Raw genomic sequence first — 23,013 nt, forward strand, 5'->3', positions numbered from 1 at the left:
CTCTTCAATCTGTTCAAAATTCTGCTGCACGACTAATATTCTGCCAGGGTCGTTATGCTCATATTAGCCCTCTCCTCAAGTCACTTCACTGGCTTCCTATCCATTTCCACATACAGTTCAAACTCCTCCTATTGACCTATAAGTGCATTCACTCTGCAGCTCCTCAGTACCTCTCCACTCTCATCTCTCCCTACATTCCTCCCCGGGAGCTCCGTTTACTGGGTAAATCTCTCTTATCTGCACCCTTCTCCTCCACCGCTAACTCCAGACTCCGTTCCTTTTATCTTGCTGCACCATATGCCTGGAATAGACTTCCTGAGATGGTACGTCAAGCTCCATCTCTGGCCGTCTTCAAACCTAAGCTAAAAGCCCACCTTTTTGATGCTGCTTTTAATTCCTAACCCTTATTCACTTGTTCAGAACCCTTATTTTATCATCTTCACCTTAATATTCCCTTATCTCGTTTGTCCTGTTTGTCTGTCCTAATTAGATTGTAAGCTCTGTCCAGGGACTGTCTCTTCATGTTCAAGTGTACAGCGCTGCATACGTCTAGTAGCGCTATAGAAATGATAAGTAGTAGTAAGTAGTAGTAATTATGTATCACTGGGGAACATTTCAATCTTGCCAACTTTTTAAAAATGTGTTCCCTATCTTCTGTCGTCCTGAAAACTGCTCACACAAATTTTGTGCCTTGGCTGACCAGAATAGCTGAATAGAAGTCTCTGAGACTTCCTCAGTCTTGCCTCTTCATTCAGCAGGGGCTGCTACAGTATGAGCAGTCACACTCTTGGGACAGAGCTACTTCAGCTTTATGAATGCTAGAGGAATCTTCACAATGAGAATAAGTGGTGGAGGCTAAAATAGTAACAGAATTCAAGAAGACATGATATAGACAAAGAGTAGCCAGTGAAGAGATGGCGAAAACAAGACTTAGTAACATGGTAGACCATGAATTGCAAGATTTGTATCAGCAATCTACAACTCCCCAGAGACTGCCAGTTTGGTGCAGTAGGTTGGTGGGGTATACTGCTGTATAGAAAGACTAGGGAAACAAGTGGCTAGATATTTAGGCATCAACCACACCTAGTATTGATAGTTATTGAAATCATTATAATCTTTATGGTTAGACATGGTAAGCAGGGCCATCAGAAGAGGTGAGTGAAATGGGAAGACAGCATAGGCCAAGAGGTAGGTCACTCCATGCTGCTACTGTGGTGACAGAGTTCAGAATTCTTATGTAGCTTGCAGCGTGTCATTGAATTGGGACCATGGTTGGCTGATGTTATCTGAGAGGAGACCTCATCTCTCCTGTCAAGATAGCCCTGGCAATGGTCCTGACACTCTCTTAGTTAGGCTTGCACTAATTAGGGGATCATATGCTCACCTTCCAGAGGTAGAAAAGCACAAAAGAGGAAGATGGAAAAAATGGATGTAGAATAAGGAATGATGTCCTATAAATGGTCATGCAGGCTGGCAGATTGGATAGGAATAACTAGGCAGACTAGATTAGCCAATTGTTTTTATTCTATCATCTCTTAATGAATCAATTTAACTTGTTCAGTGGCAACTCATTGCTTTGCCAAATGTAATTTATAATAAGAACTAAAATGCCTTAGGACTGAAAAATTAATTTTAACAGTGTTTTTAGTGAAAATGATATATTACAAGCTGAAACACAGGAACTGTAGAAACTTGCATATGCAGAGAGCAATGTTGACTTATTCTGATGAAAATGATTGGGTGTTTTGTTAAGAGGGAAGGCATGTTCAGACTTGCACAGCTAAAACTTATGACTTGACACAACTGAATTAGTTTTAGTATTTCACAGGAACCATAAGAGGTTGTTGATTGTGCGCTGTCAAGCAACCTCCAGAGAGTGCGTGTACACAGACCTGGGCTATTAAAAGAAAACATCTGATGGTAATCATAGAGTAGCTCAGGGTACGGTAGTATCAGTATAACCTACATACCAATAAGGATCATCTTCTAGACTCCAGGATACAGGACTGATCCATTTTGCCATCTCGAGCAAGACTGGACTACTACAGAGAGCTTGAAGTAATACTCAAGGATGGAAGAAATATGAAGTGAGCTTCTAAAGTTCTAGTTTACAAATTGAAAGTTTTTCACAGTAGAATCTGAATTTTAAAGCAGCATTTATTGACAGACTGTACTGATAAATCTGGTATGACTGAAATTGATGCTGTACCAGTTGAGATTAATCACATTCTGTAAGCATTTTTAAACAATGCCACTCAGTGCTCAAAACAGCACAGAGGTGCAGTCTTTTACTTCAGACACATACTTGGTAAAACTACTGGAAGGAATCAATCACCTCCGTTTCCAGAATACTCTGTGCGATGTTTCACTGGAAGCTGATGGGGTTGTCTTTCCAGCACATAAAGTTATTTTGGCATCGGCCAGCAGTTACTGCAAGATGCTCTTTACTGGGAATGCCGCAAGCACGGGAGACCCTGAAAGTACCATTAGGGTAAAAGATGTCAGTGCCACAGGGCTTAAGACTATCATGAATTTTATCTATTCCAACACACTTGATCTCTCTCTTCTTAACATCGAAGATACACTGAAGGCAGCAGAAATCCTGTTGGTTCGAGAAGCTATTAAATTGTGCTTTAAATATTTAGAAGAATGTCTGAACCACCAAAACTGCTTAACTCTCCTTAATATTACTAGAAAGCATGGGCCAGAAGAATTAAAACAAAAGGCCATGTCCTATGTAGGGCAACACTACAAACAAATCTTTTCAAATGCTCAGCTGCTGAAGGATCTAGACAGAGATACCCTGTGTGAAATATTGGAGAACAACAACATTTCTGAGTACAGTGAACTTGAGCTATTCAGGTTTGCTAAAACTTGGCTGCAACATGACAATGCAAGGCACAATAAAGCATCAGACATTTTTAAAAGGATCCGATTTCCTTTGATACCACTAGAAGATCTTCAAAGAGATGTGCAGGAAATGCCCATCATGAAAACCAATGCCACCTGTTTCGGGTACCTGCAAGAAGCATTGAAATACCATGCCCAGCTCTATGCTCAGCCCACCATCCAGTCCAAAAATTCTACTATCCGCTCCAGTTCAGAGAAACTGCTGGTTCTTGGAGGAAGAACTAACAACAACAAAATCTGTGGCAGTATCTGGATTAGTGATCAGGGCTGTAGCACATGGGGTAAACTTGGAGAACTCTGCACTCCTGTCTACAATCACTGTGTGGCTGTAATTAATAACTTCCTGTTTGTCATTGGAGGCCAAAAAAGATTTGATCCTTCAGGCAAATATCCTTCAAATGAGGTAAGAAATTGTTTAAATATCATAAAATCTTAAATGGTTGCAGTACATTCATATAGACAGACAAATGGAATATGAATCATTTCTGAGTTGGAAATGTGATTATACAAACACACAGCACTATTGAAAGTAATGAAAGCAGGTAGCCCCAAGTTCATTTTCTAGTCCAGTTTCTGCTCTTTGGGTCTGCCAGGGTTGGGAGTGCTATGGAAGAAAAGTTTGCAGCCATTCAGAAGGGTGGAGAGGGGACAATGCATTATTGATTATACAACAGTGACATCTATTGGTCAAGGCATGAGTCTCCTCTGACTTCAGTGACTGGGATAGAATAAGAAGGAGGTTATAAAATATAGTAAAAATAATTCTAGTAATTGCATATGAAGGATCATGGTATCACAGACATATGATACAGGGACTTGTTCTAACTGAACAGGCAGCCTAAAGAAGCATGAAGAATCTACTGATCTATTTCCACTTCATCTCAAAAAAGAGATGGCTTGGATAGCATAGCACTATCTCAGAATGCTTAGTTACTTGTGGATTTAAACTGCACCTTTTATGAACCCCCCCTGTTTATACCTCCTTACCCCATTTCTCCCAAATTTATACTATCCTATCCGTCTACCTTCTCTTATTCTAAGCATACATTATCAAGATCAACATCACACACTGTCAAACTCAACTTACAATGTTTTGAAATTTCTGTTATATGACTTTGTATTTCAAATTACTATGTAAGCCGCATTGAGCCTGCATTGTGTGGGAAAGCTCGGGGTACAAATGTAATAAATAAGATAATAATAAAATAAATGTGCTACAACTTCTATTGCATCACAGTCCAATAAAGCATCCTCTAGACCACCCCTCTTTTCATTGATTTCTAATCTGCTTTAAACATTTTGGGGCTGATATTCAAAGGCACTTATCTGGTTATCAAGTACTGCTAACCGGATAAGTGCTAGTGAGAGGAATATTCAGTGGTATTAACCAGATAATGCTACAGAGTATTTCCTCTGACTGTCTCAGCACTAGCTGGGGAAGTCCGTGGATGGAGCTTTGATGGAACCAGAGGTTATCCAATGAGTGGCAGTATTCAGATATGAATGCTGCCGCTAATCAGATAGCAGAACCATCAGCACTGATTCTGAATATTTATTTATTTATTGCATTTGTATCCCACATTTTCCCACCTCTTTGCAGGCTCAATGTGGCTTACAATACATCATGAATGGTGGAAATATATTAGAAAATAGACATTTAGTGTTACAGAAGAATCTTGGGTAACATGATAATGATAAAACATAATAGTAATAAAGCAAGCAGCAGGGCCGTGCTAACACGGTAAGCGAGGTAAGCATGGCAGGGGGGCGCTTCCCTCTGGGGGGTGCCGCCGCACCATGCTCACCTCGCTCGCCCTCCCACAACATCCCTTTTCTTTTCTTTTTTTTTTCTTTTTAAATTTACCTCCATGGTGGCGGTTCCGGCAGCGCAGCGTCAGGGAAGGAGGCGGCGCTCCCGACGTCTAGCCTTCCCTTCGCTGTGTTCCGCCTTCTTCTGACGTCAAGGATGACGTCAGAAGAAGGCGGAACACAGCGAAGGGAAGGCTAGACGTCGGGAGCGTCGCCTCCTTCCCTGACGCTGCGCTGCCGGAACCGCCACGGAGGTAAATTTAAAAAGAAAAAAAAAGAAAAGGGATGTTGGGGGGAGAGAAGAGGGTGGGCAGTTGAACAATGGGAGCGGGAGGGCAGGGGAGAAACGAAAGCATGGATGCGAAGGGGGTGGGGGGAGAAGAGGGCGGGCCAGGCTGGGACATGGGAGCGAGAGGAGAGAGAAGGAGCATGGATGTGAGGGGGGGGTCATGGAAGGGAGAGAGGGGAATTGCTGGATAGGGATTAATGGAGGGGGCAGGGGACAGAGGAGCATGGATGGGCATGGATTGGGAGGGCAGGGCTCAGGGAGAGAGGGGAATTGCTGGAAAGGGATGAATGGAGGGGGCAGGGGACAGAGGAGCATGGATGGGCATGGATTGGGAGGGCAGAGCTCAGGGAGAGAGGGGAAGTGCTGGAATAGGATGAATGGAGGGGGCAGGGGACAGAGGAGCATGGATGGGAAGGCAGGGCTCAGGGAGAGAGGAGAAATTGCTGGACATAGAGGGGAGGGAAGAGAGATGAAGGAGATGAAATGAGGGAAAAGGAAGAGAGGAGAAAAACTGCACATGGATGAAGAAAATAGGCAGAAGCTGAGGACCAGAAATGAAGAAGAAAGGAGGAAAGGAAAGAAATAAATGGAAAGGAAGCCCTGGAAACGGAAAGAGGACAGATAGTAGCAGAATCAGATACTGGGCCAGCATGATCAGAAAAAGAAAGTCACCAGACAACAAAGGTAGAAAAAAAATCATTTTATTTTCATTTTAGTGTTTGGAATATGTCCACTTTGAGAATTTACATCTGCTATCTTATTTTGCAATGTATAGCAATTTGTTTCTAAGAATATTGCTGACAATTCCTGTCAGTGTGGCAAGTGGTGAGCGATCATTTTCACGGGGGGGGGGGGGGGGGGGGCCGCCGCCGCCGCCAACTGATAGTCTGCAGGGGGGGCGCCAGAGACCCTAGGCACGGCCCTGGCAAGCAGATATTATAAGACAATTCTGAATATATGTGGAGGAGTGGTGTATGTTCACATTTGTTGATCTTTGTGGTATGCCTTATTAAAGAGATGGGTCTTCAGTAGTTTGCAGAAGTTGGTTAGTTCGTAAATCATTTTTAAGTTGCGCGGCAGAGCGTTCCATAACTGTGTGCTCAGGTAGGTAAAGTTTGACGCATGCATTAGTTTATATTTTAGACCTTTGCAGTTGGGGAAGTGCAGATTAAGGAATGTACGGGATGATCTTTTAGCATTCCTGGGTGGTAAGTCTATCAGGTCTGACATGTAGGCTGGTGCGTCTCCGTGAATGATTTTGTGAACTAGGGAGCATATTTTGAACGTGATGCGTTCTTTAAGTGAGAGCCAGTGTAGCTTTTCTCGTAGGGGTTTAGCACTTTCATATTTTGTTTTACTGAATATGAGTGTAGCTGCAGTGTTCTGGGCTGTCTGAAGTTTCTTGATTATTTGCTCTTTACAGCCGGCGTTGAGTGCGTTGCAGTAGTCTAGATGACTGAACACCATTGATTGTACCAGGTTACGGAAAACAGTCCTTGGGAAGAAAGGTCTTACTCTTTTTAATTTCCACATTGAGTGGAACATCTTCTTGGTTGTGTTTTTTGCATGGCTCTCGTGTTAGGTGTCGATCGATGGTAACTCCAAGAATTTTTAGGGTATCCGAAATTGGAAGGTTTAGATTTGGTGTGTTAATGGTGGTGAATTTGTTCGTGTTATGTTGACAGGTAATATTCAGAGCTGGCCGGTATCTGGATACCAGTACTGAATATCTGTGGTTTCTCTAACTGCAAACAGCAAAAAAGAGAGGGTCCAATCATACACAGAATATAGCCACAAAGAAAAAGCACAAAAGGACCTTCAGAACTGGAACAATGATACAGTCTTTATTAATAGCATAGAGCTAATGTGGGAGCACTTACAGGGAGAAGATCAGAAGTGCTGTGCTGTTCCAAACAGTGCTCTAAAAATAGCACAGGAACAGCGTGGGGCTATACCACCCCTATGATCAGAGCTAATAGAATGCAAATATAGGCATGCTATTAGCTCTGATCATAGGGGGAAAATGTGGGAGGATTGTGCCTGAGCATGCACTCAAGCACAATCCTCCCGCACTAGTTTGACAGGTCCGGGCTATCAAAAGCCTAGAGCTGTCAAACGAAGAGATGGAGGTCTGTGGGGCCCCCAGACTTTCCCACCCGTGGCCTAGTACAACCCCAAGCCCCCCCCCCCCCAGACAGCGACATGGGGCTGGAGGTCCGGTAAACCTGTGGCCCCTGACCCCCTCCCCCGACACAAGGGCATGGGGGACTTGAGGTCTGGTGGATTTCCAGCTCCCCTAACCCCCCAACACCCAAAAAAGAATCCCTAGTGGCCCAAGTGGGCTGCCACCCCAAACTCCATCCTTCCTAGTGGTCCAGCAGAGCCCTCCCCCCATAATACACTCTCTCCTCATCCAATGCTACCTTCAAAATGGTGGCGCCCTGCCCAGTGCATCCTTATCTGCAACTGCCTGGAATTTCTCCACCAGTTTTATATACCTACCCAACTTACTATTCAAGTATTAAGGACCTTTGTATTACTTAATTTTCTTGTTTTGACCATTCTGTGATTAAGGTTCAGTTTTAATAGGCTGCCCACGTTCCTATAAGAGGGAAGGCTAGTAAAACTTTTAGATGTAAGAACAGAATAACCCCAACTTCTTTTATGAGTTTAACTGATTTTCTATCTACGTTTTTCAACTTATCAGTTGACTGCATGATAGATTTATGGAATAGTGATCTAAAGAAAGCTATTGATTCTATTCCTCCCTCTTGGAGAATATTTTAAACCAGCAGCAGAGATGCTTCTTGGTTTACTTCCAAACTAAGAGAATGAAAAACCCAATAAGGAATAGTGAACAGAAATAGAAAAATAAATCATTAGCCCCAGAGGATAAGGAAATGAAGATACATACCTGTAGCAGGTATTCTTCGAGGACAGCAGGCTGAATATTCTCATGTATGGGTCGTCGTCTGCGACGGCCCAGGAGACCATAAGAAACTTCAAAAGCAAAGGAATCCTCTGGAATGTTCCGTCGTGCAGGCCGATTCACTGCGCATTTGTGTGAACGGCTTCCCGCCCACGACGCGAACGTGCATTACTCAGTTTAATAAAAAGCAAAATGTATAACTGGAACAACTCCAACGGGGAGGAGGGGAGGGTGTGTGAGAATATTCAGCCTGCTGTCCTTGGAGAATACCTGCTACAGGTATGTATCTTCATTTTCTCCAAGGACAAGCAGGCTGAATATTCTCATATGGGGTATCCCTAGCCCCCAGGCTCACTCAAAACAATGAACATTGGTCAATTGAGCCTCCCAATGGCGAGGACATAACAGAGATTGACCTGAACAGAAACAGAGTGCAGCCTGGAACAGAACAGAAATGGGCCTAGGAGGGTGGAATTGGATTCTAAACCCCAAACAGATTCTGCAGCACAGACTGCCCAAACCGACTGTCGCGTCAGGTATCCTGCTGATGGCAATAGTGAGATGTGAATATGTGGACTGATGACCACGTTGCAACCTTGCAAATCTCTTCAATGGAGGCTGACTTCAAGTGAGCCACTGACGCAGCCAGGGCTCTAACATTGTGAGCCGTGACATGGCCCTCTAGAGTCAGCCCAGCTTGGGCAGAAGTGAAGGAAATGCAATCTGCTAGCCAATTGGAGATGGTGCGTTTTCCAATGGCAACTCCCCTCCTGTTGGGATTAAAAGAAACAAACAGCTGGGCGGACTGTCGATAGGGCTTTGTCCGCTCCACGTAAAAGGCCAATGCTCTCTTACAGTCCAAGGTGTGCAACTTGTCTTCACCAGGGCGGGTATGTGGACGGGGAAAAAATGTTGGCAAGACAATTGACTGGTTCAGATGGAACTCCAACACCACCTTCAGCAAGAACTTAGGGTGAATGCAGAGGACTACTCTGTTGTGATGAAATTTAATATAAGGTCCATGTACTACCAGGGCTTGGAGCTCACTGACTCTACGAGCTGAAGTAACAGCCACCAAGAAAATGAGCTTCCAGGTCAAATACTTCAGATGGCAGGAATTCAGTGGCTCAAAAGGAGCTTTCATCAGCTGGGTGAGAATGACGTGGAGGTTTGACTAGGGGCTTTGACAAAAGCAAACCTCTCATGAACAAACTACTAAAGGCTGTCCAGAGATAGGCTTACCCTTTACACGTTGTTGATAAGCACTGATTGCACTAAGGCGAACCCTTATGCAGTTGGTCTTGCGACCAGACTCTGATAAGTGTAGAAGGTATTCAAGCAGGGTCCGTGTAGGACAAGAAAAGGGATCTAGGGCCCTGCTGTCACACCAGATGGCAAACCTCCTCCATTTGAAAGAATAACACTTCTTCGTGGAATCTTTCCTGGAAGCAAGCAAGACGAGAGACACCCTCCGACAGACCTAAAGAGGCAACTTCTAAGCTCTCAACATCCAGGCTGTGAGAGCCGGAGACTGGAGGTTGGGATGTAGAAGCGACCCCTCGTTCTGTGTGATGAGGGTTGGAAAAACACTCCAATCTCCACGGTTCTTCGGAGGACAACTCCAGAAGAAGAGGGAACCAGATCTGACGGGGCCAAAAAGGTGCAATCAGAATCATTGTTCCACGGTCTTGCTTGAGTTTCAGCAAAGTCTTCCCTACTAGAGGTATGGGAGGATACGCATACAGAAGGCCTGTCCCCCAATGCAGGAGAAAAGCATCTGACACTAGTCTGTCGTGGGCCTGAAGTCTGGAACAGAACTGAGGGACCTTGTGATTGATTTAAGTGGCAAAAAGATCCAACGAGGGGGTGCCCCACACTTGGAAGATCTTGTGGACAGCGCCCATATTTAGCGACCACTCGTGAGGTTGCATGATCCTGCTCAACCTGTCGGCCAGACTGTTTTTGACGCCTGCCAGATACGTGGCTTGGAGAAGCATGGCGTGATGGTGTGCACAAATCCACATCTTGACGGCTTCCTGACACAGAGGGCAAGATCCGGTACCCCCCTGCTTGTTGGTGTAATACATCGCAACCTGGTTGTCTGTCTGAATTAAAATGATTTGATTGGACAGCCGATCTCTGAAAGCCTTGAGAGCGTTCCAGATCGCTCGTAATTCCAGGAGGTTGATCTGAAGATGTTATTCCTGAAAAGACCAAACTCCTTGATTGTGAAGTCCATCTACATAAGCTCCCCACCCTAGGAGGGATGCATCCGTCATCAGCACTTTCTGCAGCTGAGGAATTTGGAATGGACGTCCCAAGGTCAGATTGGATTGAATGGTCCACCACTGAAGGGATCTGCAAAACCCTGTGGCCTGGCACCACTGGGAAGATAGGGTCCATTAAGCTGATCTCATATGGAAGCATGCCATGGGAGTCACATGAACCGTGGAGGCCATGTGCCCTAAAAGTCTCAACATCTGCCGAGCTGTGATCTGTTGAGATGCTCGAGCCAAGGACACTAGGGCCAGGAGATTATCTGCCCTTGCCTGGGGAAGATAAGCTCGAGACGTGCGTGTGTCCAACAGAACTCCAATGAACTCCAATTTCTGAACCGGGACAACATGGGACTTGGGATAATTGATTACAAACCCCAGTAGCTCCAGCAGTTGAATAGTCACCCGCATGGACTGTAGAGCTCCTGCCTCTGAGGTGCTCTTCACCAGCCAATCGTCGAGATAAGGGAGCACATGCACTCCCAGTCTGCGTAGCGATGCTGCGCCAACTGCCAGACACTTTATAGGCATCCTTTAAGTCCAGAGAGCATAGCCAATCGTTTTCCTGAATAATGGGAAGAAGGGTGCCCAGGGAAAGCATCCTGAACTTTTCTCGGACAAGGAATTTGTTCAGGGCCCTTAGGTCTAGGATGGGACGCATCCCCTCCATTTTCTTTTGCACAAGGAAGTACCTGGAATAGAATCCCAGCCCTTCTTCCCCTGGTGGAACAGGTTTGATCGCATTGGCCTTTAGAAGAGTTCCTCTGCAAGTACTTGCTTGTGCTGGGAGCTGAAGGACTGAGCTCCCGGTGGGCAATTTGGAGGTATGGATACCAGATTGAGAGTGTATCCTAACAAGACTATTTGACGAACCCACCGGTTGGAGGTTATGAGGCCACCTTTGGTGAAAAAATATCAACCTCTCCCCCGACCGGCAAGCCGTCTGGCACGGACACTTTTTCCAAGGCTATGCTACACTGGAGCCAGTCAAAAGCCCATCCCTTGCTTTTGCTGGGAAGCCCTAGGGGGAGAGAGAATCCATGACATCATGATGCTTTTTGATCTGATCGACCATGTCCTCTACTTTTTCTCCAAAAAGATTATCCCCCCAGCAAGGAACATCCGCCATTCACTGCTGGGTCTTCTGATCCAGGTCAGAGACACGCAGCCATGAGAGTCTGCGCATCACTATACCTTGAGCAGCTACTCTGGATACCACATCAAAAGTGTCGTAAGACCTCCTGGCCAGGAATTTGCAACACGCTTTCTGCTACCTGACCACCTGGTGAAAAGGTTCAGCAAGCTCCGGAGGAAGTGCTTCAACTAAACTGGACAGTTGCCTCACCGAGTTCCACAAGTGGATGCTCCTGTAGAGCTGGTAAGTTTGGATCTTGGTGGCAAGCATAGTGGCCTGATACGTTCTCCTCCCAAAAGAATCCAAGGTCCTAGACTCTCTGCCTGGGGGCGCCGAGGCATAGTCTCTAGTACTCTTGGCTCTTCTGAGAGCAGTCCACCACCATGGAATCGTGAGGAATTTGGGCCTTCACCATTACAGGCTCTCCATGGACTCTGTACTGGGACTCAGATTTTTTGGGGACCACTGGGTTAGAAAGAGGGCACGACAAATTTCGCATAAGCACTTCCCTCAGTGTATTATGCAAGGGGGCCATAGCACATTCCTCAATCTGCACTACCCTAACTGCAATGGTCTAAAATATAAACTAATGCATGCGTCAAACTTTACCTACATGAGCACACAGTTATGGAACGCACTACCGAATAACTTAAAAACGATTTACGAATTAATGAACTTCCGCAAACTGCTGAAGACCTATCTCTTCAACAAGGCATATTACAACGACCAACCAATGTGAACACACACAACTCCTCTACATATATTCAAAACTGTCTTCAATCTCTGCTTATTTTACTATTATTTTGTTATATCACTATCATACTGCCCAAAATCCCTCTGTAACACTAAATGTCTAATTTCTAATATCTTTCCATTATTCAAGATGAATTGTAAGCCACATTGAGCCTGCAAAGAGGTGGGAAAATGTGGGATACAAATGCAATAAATAAAAAATAAAATAAATAATAAACCTCAGCAGGCGAAGAAGGATAATCCAAGACCTCGAGCATCTAGGCCCTGGGCTCATCCACAACCTCCATAGGGAATGGAATGTCCTTAGACATTTCCCGAACAAAAGATGAAAAAGAGAGACTCTCAGGTGGAGATATTCTGCTCTCAATTGGCGGAGTAGGATCAGAGGGAACCCCACATGACTCTTCCTCCAAAAAGTATCTGGGGTCTTCCTCCTCTTCCCACAAGCGCTCCTCATCGGTATCGGACAAAAGCTCCCTAAGAGCAGCCTGAACCTGAGCCTGTCTCGACGTCGAGGATCGACGACCTTGGGGGGGTGTCGAGAAGTTGACTCCTGCCTGGACTCCGGCAAAGCTTCCTCCACCGATGTCGAGGGGGAATCGACCCGGGTGGCAGCCGACACCGATACTGCAAGCGGTACCGAGGACGGGGACCTCCTCACAGGTGATGGCCCAGATGCCACCTCCGCAGTTGGTACGGAAGGCGCAAGCACCCCCGACACTGAGGCAGACTGGTGAAGCAACCCCTCCAGGAGCTCTGGAAGAAGGGCCCTGATGTGCTCGTCGAGAACGTCCATCGGAAAAGGCTGGGGGCCCGGTGCTAGAAGCTGAAGGGGCTCGAGAGCCGGTACCAGGCTGCCAGATGACTGACGCATCAGCACTTCTTGTATGGAGGGTGAGCGGTCCTCCCGGTGCCGATGCTTCTCGAATGCTGACGCCCTCAGCTCTCCGGAGCTCTTGGTACCGTGCATGGAAGGAGATCGATGACTGTGCTTCTTCGTTTTCACTCAACCCCCATCATCGAGACTCTTCGGTACCGATGAGGAGGACATGGAATCCTCACGCCTCCTCGGGGCCGGGTCCGACGAAGGTCGGTCCAGGGGGTCCTGCATAGCAGTAGGCCTCGAGACAGATGGAGACCCGCTCGATGCCTCGCTGCTCCCAGCGCATTGTGGTCTTTCGGCAGCCATTACCTGAACTCCCAATGTTGATGCTTCCCTCGACATCGACGTCGATGCCGCCGACCTTGGTACCGATGTCGATGCCGACGTAGAAGGACAGGACCGGTCAGAAAAAAGTTTCTCGCGTTGAGCCTCCCGAGCCACCTGAGTCCGCTTTTTCATCAAATTACACAGCTTACAGGCAGCTGGGAGATGGTCGGGTCCAAGGCACTGAAGACACCACGCATGGGGGTCGGTTCCCGAGATGGTCCTATTGCACCGAGTACAACACTTGAAGCCGCTGGGTGTCCTCGATGACATGGAGGGAAAAACGGCGTCAGCGAAATTAAATGGCTCGATGGTGCCAAATAAAAAGGCACAAAAAAGGAAAAATAGCCCGACCGAGCAGCCTAAAGGTGGCTGTGTCGAAAAATTAAGGAAACTTTAAAGGGGAAGAAGAAGAAAACTAAGAAAATAAAGGAAAAAAAGGTGTTTTTTTTTTTACTAAACGAGATTAAAAAATAATGAGAAAAAAGGGATAAAACTGGGCGAAGAAAGCCAAAAAAAAAAACTGTTCTCCTGAGCCGAGAAGGGAACGTGAAGAAAAAACAACTTTCCCCCTCGCGGATTGAAAAGAACTGAGTAGTGCACGTTCGTGTCGTGGGTGGGAAGCCGTTCGCACATGCGTGGTGAATCGGCCCATGCGACGGAACATTCCAGAGGATTCCTTTGCTTTTGAAGTTTCTTCCGGTCTCCTGGGCCATCGCGGATGACGACCCATATGTGAGAATATTCAGCCTGCTTGTCCTTGGAGAAAGCATGGTACAATGATCTTACAGCATGTCCAGCCCTAGAAAACACAGGAAGTGAAAGATTTGAGAAGAAATTCTACCAGGGTTCTTCAGCATGGCTGTGCTAGCCCTCGTAATGCTTTTTTTTTTATTGACTGACTATATGTTTGTTATCAAACAATTTGAAACAGATATAAGGAAACTTAATAGTGATAACAGATTCCTTCTGTAGCTGAAATTTTAGGGGTTGATATTCAGAGCGATTTAACAGCGCAGAAACAGATGCTGGCTGGTCAAATTACCACAGACCAGTAAATTGAAAGCTAGCAATTTTTTGGGTGGTCCGGGATGGAATTGGTACTTATGCAATTTAGTGCCGATATTCAGCACTTAACCGCCTAAGTTTAGAAGTTAAATCAGACCGCATAAGAGTCAGTCCTATCTTTATGTGGTGTCACGTATGCAGTCAAGTGCTGAATATTGCACGTAACCACCTAAGATAGTTGGAAGCATAAACCCAGATATTCAATATCAGTGCTCAGACACTGGCAGACAGATAAAAAAAAAATGCTCACTAGCTGAATATTGACCCCCCCCCCCCCACACACACACACTATTTATCTTTCTTCTAAAAGTATGTGTCAGTATAGCAGCAAAGAGAAAGTGAGGCCCCAAAACAAGAGACAGTCCAAGATGTCAGTCATGTCAATTTATTATAAAAAGTAGTTAAAAGAAACATAAAATCTGGTCCGTATCATAAGACTTAATATTGGATTCACTTGGTTATAATGGACTCCTGATACAGGCATTTATGCTGAAACACAGCCATATCTACTACTACTACTACAAATCATTTCTATAGCACTACCAGTCGTACGCAGTGCTTCACAATCAGGGCCGGTCAAACCTGGAAAGCAGGGTAAGCACTGCAGGGGGGCGCCTGCCTTCAAGGGCGCTTTGCAAGCAAGCAAGCAAGCTCTAATGAGGTTTTTGTTTTTCAGTATCTAATCTCTGCAGCTCTTCTCAGTCTGGCTCCAAAGCATCCCGTCCCCTCCCAAGCAGAGAAATATCTTCCTTGTGTTTGTCAGAGGATGTCACTGCTCCAACTGAATCTGGCTCCGAAATAACTTGTGGGAGCTCAGCTAACCTCTGCCCCCTGGTGACAAGCGGCTTCAGGGCAAGAAGGAAAGCCTGAGGAGGCTCCAGCACAGGCACTCACTATGCCTGGCTGAGCTCAGGAGCTAAGTAGCAGCATAGTATTCTCTGCAGCCACCCCTTCAACACTCTGCAGCCACCCCTTCAACACATTGGGATTGAGAGTGAAACCAGGAGCTGGAATCCAGCCCAGAGAGGGCTCAGAGACAGCACAGCAGAGCCTGGACCCTTGTTTTGTCAGAGACTACTGTTTAGTGCTGCACCTGACCCACCCTTTTCAACCCCCACCCCCAAAACAACAACTCACAGGACAGGAGGGCTAGATGCCTGCTTTCAATTCCTAACCATCACCAATCTCCTATCTCTCATTCCCACTTCAGTAACTCCTGTTAGTCTGTCCAACTCAGATTGTAGAATATGTTAGTTTATGCTGATTAAATCTGCCCTAGCTAGATCCTAAGCTGTGCTGGATGGGAAGGCTATTGTGCTGCATGCAGAGTCTAACTTCTTAGGATTTCAGGTTAATTTTTGAAGAATTTGAAGAGGGGCTATCTCTGTTCTACATGTGTGACTGCAAGGCCAAGTGTCTGAATAGGGATCTGTTTGTTAGATTCTGAAATTTTGATAACACATTGTTTTTCAGAGTTGGCAAGACTGTCTGTTCTCCTAATTCCTGGTCTGTGTGCTAAGTTATTTTTCTTCTATACTGGTGTAATATTTTCAATGATGCCATGGCTGGTAAAAGGGGTGTGTCTACTATGGGGGCGGAGCCATAGTGATCCCGCCCCTGGATGGGTAGGGGCGCCGACTAATAGACTGCAGGAGGGCGCTAGAAACCCTAGGGCCCTGTTCACAATTGAACATGAAGAAAAGACATATCAAATCTTCTGACACCTGATACAGACCAGATTTAATGTCTGTTTTAACTACCCTTAATAATAAAATGATGTGACTGTGACATATTGGACATTCTCTTGACTTGGGACCTCACTTTATCTTCACTGCAGTTTATTCCATAAATCAGGTATAATCTCTGAAAATGCTGCCATAAGAATATAAGCACACAAGAATTGCCACATGGGTCAAGGCAAAGGTCCACCAGGCCCAGTATCTTGTTTCTAATAGTGGCTGATCTGGGTCACACGTACCTGGCAGGATTCCAAAAACCAGATAATTGTCATGCCGCTTACACTCAGGGATTAACTGTTGGTTTCCCCAAGCTTAGTTTAATAACACTTTGGGGCTCATTTTCAAAGTGCTTAGACATGCAAAGTACTATAGAACTTTTCCTCCTGGAATTTATCCAAAACTTTTTTTAAGCCAAACTTTTACTCATTCTCTGGTAAGTTATTTCAGAGCCTAATTATATATTGAGTGAAAAATAGTTTCACCTATTTATTTTTAATGTACTACTTTTTAACATCATGGCTTGTCCCCTAGTCTTGGTATTTTTTGAAAGAGTAAACAATTGATTCGTGCTCACCTGTTCTATTCCACTCATGATCTGATAGACCTCTATCATATCTCTCCTCAGCCAAGTGGAAGAGCTCTAACTTATTTAACCTCTCCTCATATGAAAGTCATTCCATCCCCTTTATCATCTTGGTCATCCTTATCTGTATATTTTCTAATTTTGCTATATCTTTTATAAGATGTAGCAACCAGAACTGCACACAATACTCAATGTACAGTCACATCAATATGATATTCCTTGTTTAATTATGTATTCCTTTCCTCATTTATTTATTTAAAATACAGTAGCGTCTCGCTTATCTGATCTTGTGGATTATCCAGCATACCTTGGTGATGTCACAGCATTGTCATTGAGATGTGCGCGGGATTCTCCTTCTCTTTCCCAGCATCACATTTAGTTACAAGACAACAGTGCTAGGTAAGATTCTTGAGCTGCAATGAAAAAAAAAAACTTGTGACGAGTTTTAACCAAATGATAGTCCCATGAGGCGGGCAATTGCTACAGCCTATCAGTCTCAGAGCACAATTGCTGAACCGGATTATTAAGCCGCAAAGATTGTAAAAAAAAAATAATAATAAAAAGGATCTTCCCCAGCCAAAACCTTAAAAATTAAACAAAACACTTTAAACTTCACATGCCAAGAAATTGGTAACCAATGAAATTTGAAGAGCAAAGGCAGGATATGATCAAAACAAGAAGTGTTTCCAAGCAACCGAGCTGCCAAGTTCTGAACAGATTGAAGAGCTCTAAAAGTAGATAAAAGCAAACCAAGCAATAAAAAAAATTGGTGTAATCAAGGTGCACAAGAATTAGTGCTTGAAGAACAGTCTAAAAATCTTTGAGAGAGATGTATTTCAAAAGATGACACGATCTGAATTGATAATAATAGTTCAAAATTAAGCTGCTCACCAATCATTCCTAGCATTCTGTTTGCCTTTTTGGTCACCACCACACTTTGCAGATTTCAATATGATGCCTATGATGACATCTAGATCCTTTTCATGTGTGATGATTCCTAGTTTGGAGCTTAGCATCATGTAGTTATAATTAGGGTTATTCTTCACTATCTGCCTTATTTTCGAAAGAGAAAGACGCCCATATTTCGACCCAAATCGGGAGATGGGCGTCTTTCTCCCGTGGGCGGCCAAATCTGTATAATCGAAAGCCTATTTGGGCGTCTTCAACTGCACTCCGTCGCAGAAACGGCCAAAGTTGACGAGGGCATGTCGGAGGCGTGGTGAAGGTGGGACTGGGGCGTGGTTATTGGCTGAACAGAAATGGGCGGCTTTCGCCGATAATGGGAAAAAAAAGGAGTTTTTAGTGAGAATTTAGGTCACTTTTTTTTTACCCTTTTTTTTTCACGAACAAGTCCCAAAAAAGTGCCCTAAATGACCAGATGACCACCGGAGGGAATCGGGGATGACCTCCCCTGACTCCCCCAGTGGTCACTAACCCCCTCCCACCAAAAAAAAAGAACTTTAACAACTTTTTTTCCCAGCCTGTATGCCAGCCTCAAATGTCATACCCAGCTCCATCACAGCAGTATGCAGGTCCCTGGAGCAGTTGTTAGTGGGTGTAGTGGACTTCAGCCAGGCGGACCCAGGCCCATCCCCCCCCCCACCTGTTACACTTGTGCTGGTTAATGCTGAGCCCTCCAAAAATCCCCAAAACCCACTGTACCCACATGTAGGTGCCCCCCTTCACCCCTTAGGGCTATGGTAATGGTGTAGACTTGTGGGTTTTGGGGGGATTTGGGGGCTCAGCACACAAGGGAAGGGTGCTATGCACCTGGGAGCTCTTTTACTGTTTTTTGTTAATTTGTAAAAGTGCCCCCTAGGGTGCCCAGTTGGTGTGAGGGGGACCAGTGCACTACGAATCCTGGCCCCTCCCATGACCCAATGCCTTGGATTTGTTCATTTTTGAGCTGGGCGCCTTCGGTTTCCATTATTGCTGAAAACCGATAGCGCCCAGCTCCTAGGCATTTGCCCCGCACAACCCGTATTATTGGAAAAAAGATGGGCGCCCATCTTTTTTTTCGAAAATACGGGTTGTCCCATTCATGGAAATAGGTGCCCATGGATATAGGCGCCCATGGAGATGGGCGTTCGTGTTCGATTATGCCCCTCCACGTGTATCACTTTGCACTTGTCCACATGAAATGTTATCTGTCATTTGGATACCTAGTCTTGCAAGTTCCTCCTGCAATTGCTCACAATCTGCATGTGGTTAAAATGTGATTTAACATCTTCTAATAATTTTGTCATCTGCAAATTTGATCACTTCAGTCATTGTTAAAAAGCACCGGTCCCGGTATAGATCCCTATGGACTGCACTATTTACTATCCGTCATTGACAAAATTGGCCATTAAACCCCATACTTTATTTTCTACCTTTTTACCAGTGCCCAGTGCATAACAGGACATTGCCTCCTATGCCACTGGATTTTAATTTCCTTAGGAGTGTCTCATGAGGGACTCTGTCAAACACTTTCTGAAAATCCAGGTACATATTAGCTGGCTCCCCTTTATCGACATATTTAATCATATCTTCAAAATTTAATCATATCTTCAAAATGTGTAACAGATTGGTGAGGCAACACTACCTTGGCTAAATCTATATTGACTCTGCCCCACTAAACCATGTCTGTGTGTCCAGTAATTTGGTTTATAATAGTTTTTACCATTTTGGTTGACATTGACATCAGTCTTACCAGTCTGTAGTTTCCCATCTCCCCTAGTACCCATTTTAAAAATTGGGGTTACATTGGCCACCCTCCAATTTTTAGGTATCAGAGACAACTTGAGTGTCAGATTACTAATAGTAGATCTGCAATTTCATTTTTGAGTTCTTTCAGCACTCTGGGGAGTGTATCATCTGGTCCAAGTGATTTCCTACTCTTTGTTGATTTGGTCTATTATATCTTCTAGATTCATAGAGATTTGCTTCAGTTCTGAATCATCAACAATAGAAACTATTTCTGGTATGAGTAGTTCCCTTTTATCTTACGTAGTAACATAAAATAACATAGTAAATGATGGCAGATAAAGACCTGTAAGGTCTGTCCAGTCTGCCTAGCACTGTTCTTGTACTATAACTTCTGATGCTAACGTCAAAGCCCCTTAAAATTTACACTCCAGCCCATCCATATCTATTCAGTCACAATCAAGGCACAGACCATAGAAGTCTGCCCAGCACTAAAGACTGAAGCAAAGAATTCATTTAGGGCTCCTTTTACAAAGCCACGCTAGTGATTCTGGCTCACCACATGTGATGAAGCCCATAGGAATTGAACTGACTTCATTGCATTTGACGTGCCAGAATCACCCTTAGTCTCCACTATAGTCTTGTCCTCTCTGAGTGCCACTTTTACCCTATAATCATCTATGGTAAAGGTTCAACTGACACTTCATAGACTTCCTGCTTTGAATGTACCTGAAAAAGTTTTTATTATGGTTTTTTGCGTCTACGGTAAGCTTTCTTTTAGTCTTTATATATGACTTGCAAGTGTTTATACTATTTCTTGTTTTCTTCATTGGGATCCTTTTCCCATTTTTTGAAAAATATTCTTTTGGCTATAATAGCCTTTTTCACCTCATCTTTTAACCATATCAACTATTTGGAAAAAATAGGGCAACATGTTTTTGTTGGACTAACTTTATACATTTTTGACTAGCTTTCAGAGTCCAAAATCTCCTTCCTCAGGTCAAGACAGTATGAGCAAAAGATGACAAAATACCAGAATATATAAGTGAAACATAAAAACATTCCAATGAAAATCTCAAGGGGAAAGGGGAGTGGGGGAGGACAGAAAGAGAGATGGATGGGTGATAGGAAACTCAGATATAAGACCTTTCTTATTAATTACAAAATGTCATCCGATCTTCCTCCTGACTTTAATATGTGGCCTACATCTGGCCTGGGCTTCCAAAGTTGTATTTTTGAATAAACTTTTATATTTCTTTACCTTTATTTGGATCTTAATAAACAGTCTTTTATTTATCACAGCATGATGGTTTACCAAAAAAAAAAAAAGAAGAAAGGAGTTCCATAATCATATAGAGAAAATAGAGTAGGATAGAAGACCAGGGAGTTAATAGGCAGCAATCACCATACATGCTCCCCCTTGATTGTCATCTCAAAATGCCTGAGTAAATAAATGGGTCTTAAGGGCCACTCTGAACTTCATACATGAAGGATCAAGCTCAAGGTGAGTCCAGATGAATGAGTTGAAGGAAGTCCACAAAGTAGTGCCAAGGAAAATGAATGCTAAATGGATTCGACATAAACACAGCTAGCAGGGGGAATGACTAATCATAAACCACAGGAGCAGCAAAGAAAATGAGAAGAGGAAACTGGAGTCACCAACAACACTAAATAAGATGTAGAACCAGTATAATGAATTTTGTGTAAGAAACTGTAAGCCAGTGATGATGCATGAACAAAAGGGTTATGCGATCAAATTTGGAAGCATGATATAGGAGCTGAATAGCAGTATTTTGCACACATTGTTTATCTGATGTTAACTCTTACGCTCTTCAGAGCCAGTCTTAGGCATGGGCAACAGGGCGGTTGCACTAGTCCCTGCGCTCCCAGGGGCCCCGCGGTGGCTTTGGCATCTCCCTCCTGCTCCTAGTACTGGCAATCTAATTACTTTACTTCTCCTCCCCTGAGCCACAGGATGTCCTCCCGGCACATACCTGAAGCCACCCTGGTGGTCTAGTGGATTCTTTGGGGCAGGAAAGGTCCCCAGTCTTTCTTACCTGCTGTCGCTGACCCTCTTGCTGCTGCACTGCCTTTTAAAAATGGCTGCTGAGACTTCCGCTGAAGTCATGCGAAGCCGCCGTTGGAAGTCTTGACAGCCATTTTAAAGAAGAAGTTTTTGGGGTGCTGTTAACACACCTAGGTGGTGAACTTTTGCCTAATTTTTAAAAATTATTGATTTTTGAACAGCCTTGCTGTTTTATATGAAAGGCGGTATATCAAATACAAATAAAACATTTAATTACCTGTAGCAGATGTTCTTCAATGACAGCAAGACTTGAATCCTCACTCATGAATGACAATTGACTGAGTCCAGCACAGGAAATGGCATATCAGCAACTTTTTCTAGAAGCTTTTGGGCAGTCTCATCACACATGTGCATCCATTCCTATCTGTGGCTGTAACACAGGACCTCCTTAGTCTGTTTGAGAGGTGGGAGGGTTGTGAGAATTCAAGTCCTCATGTACTCGGAGAACACCTGCTACATGTAAGTAACTTTCTTTTCTCAGAGGACAAGCGTGGAACTCCCTAGATACAGAATGCCTTCAAAAGAAAAAGGGGAAAAGAACACAAGTGAAACGGCAACAAGCACACACCAGTTAATTTTGGTGACACCAGGTCGTTTTTTAAATAATTTTTTCCTTAAAAAATTTTTTTAGAAGGTAGCCTGAAACTGAAAATGAACGGCCTATACCCCAAATAGATCTGGAGGACTGTCTGGCTAAATCTACTATTGTGTCTAAAGTTCTGTTCTAGACACTAGTGGGATGTGAATGTATGGACAGATGTCCATGTCACAGCTCTGCATATTTCCTTGATGGAAGCTGACTTCAAGTGGGCTACTGCAGCCCACAGCTCTGACATTATGAGCTGTGACATTACCCTCTAGAATCAGCCCAGTTGGGGTATTATGTGAAGAAAATGCAGTCTGCAAGCCAATTTGAAAGTGTGTGTTTGCAGATGGCAGCTTCCATCCTGTTTGGGTCAAAAAGAAACAGAAAGCTCGGTGGACTTTCCATGGTCTTTAGTCCATTCCAGATAGAAGGTCAAGACTCTCTTCCAATCCAAAGTGTGCAGTGTGTTTTCACCCTTATGGGCATGCAGTTTAGGAAAAAAATTGAAAGAAATATTGACTGGTTAAGATCAAACTCTGACAAAACTTTAGGAAAGAACATTAGATGAGTGTTCAACATCATTTTATTATTTATAATCTTTGTATAAGGCAGATCAGTTACTAGGATCTGGAGCTCACTCACCCTGTGCATTGAAGTAACCACCACCAAAAATAAGACCTTCCAGGTCAGATACTTCGTGGCAGGTAAGTAATGGCAAAAATACCTTTCATCAGCTCGCTAAGTATAACATTGAGGTCCCATGACACTGTGGGAGGCTTCACAAGAGGTGTCATAAATAGGAAGTCCTGCATAAATGGGATCTTTTACTAAGCTGCAGTAGCATTTTTAGCTCATGGTAGAAATTAGCTGGTGGTAAACGCTGAGATGTGCATTATATTCCTATGGACGTCTCAGCATTTACCGCCAGCTGATTTCTACTGTGAGCTAAAAACGATAC

At 44.3% G+C, this 23,013-nt stretch overlaps 2 protein-coding genes across 3 annotated transcripts in view; one reads left to right on the forward strand and one right to left on the reverse strand.

Moving 5' to 3' along the window:
- The window catches only part of DPP7 (dipeptidyl peptidase 7), a 720,522-nt gene that overhangs the window by 203,000 nt on the left and 494,509 nt on the right, over positions 1-23,013 (reverse strand). The window lies entirely within an intron of this gene.
- Positions 1,899-23,013, forward strand: part of LOC115472700 (kelch-like protein 9) — a 132,495-nt gene continuing 111,380 nt past the window's right edge. For both annotated transcript variants that reach the window (XM_030207061.1, XM_030207060.1), the window contains exon 1: positions 1,899-3,313. In XM_030207061.1, the coding sequence (XP_030062921.1) occupies positions 2,249-3,313 (1,065 nt within the window). In that variant the 5' untranslated portion in view covers positions 1,899-2,248. The remainder of the gene's footprint in view (positions 3,314-23,013) is intronic.

The sequence above is a fragment of the Microcaecilia unicolor genome, chromosome 6 (genome assembly GCF_901765095.1).
Source record: "Microcaecilia unicolor chromosome 6, aMicUni1.1, whole genome shotgun sequence".
NCBI lineage: Eukaryota > Metazoa > Chordata > Amphibia > Gymnophiona > Siphonopidae > Microcaecilia > Microcaecilia unicolor.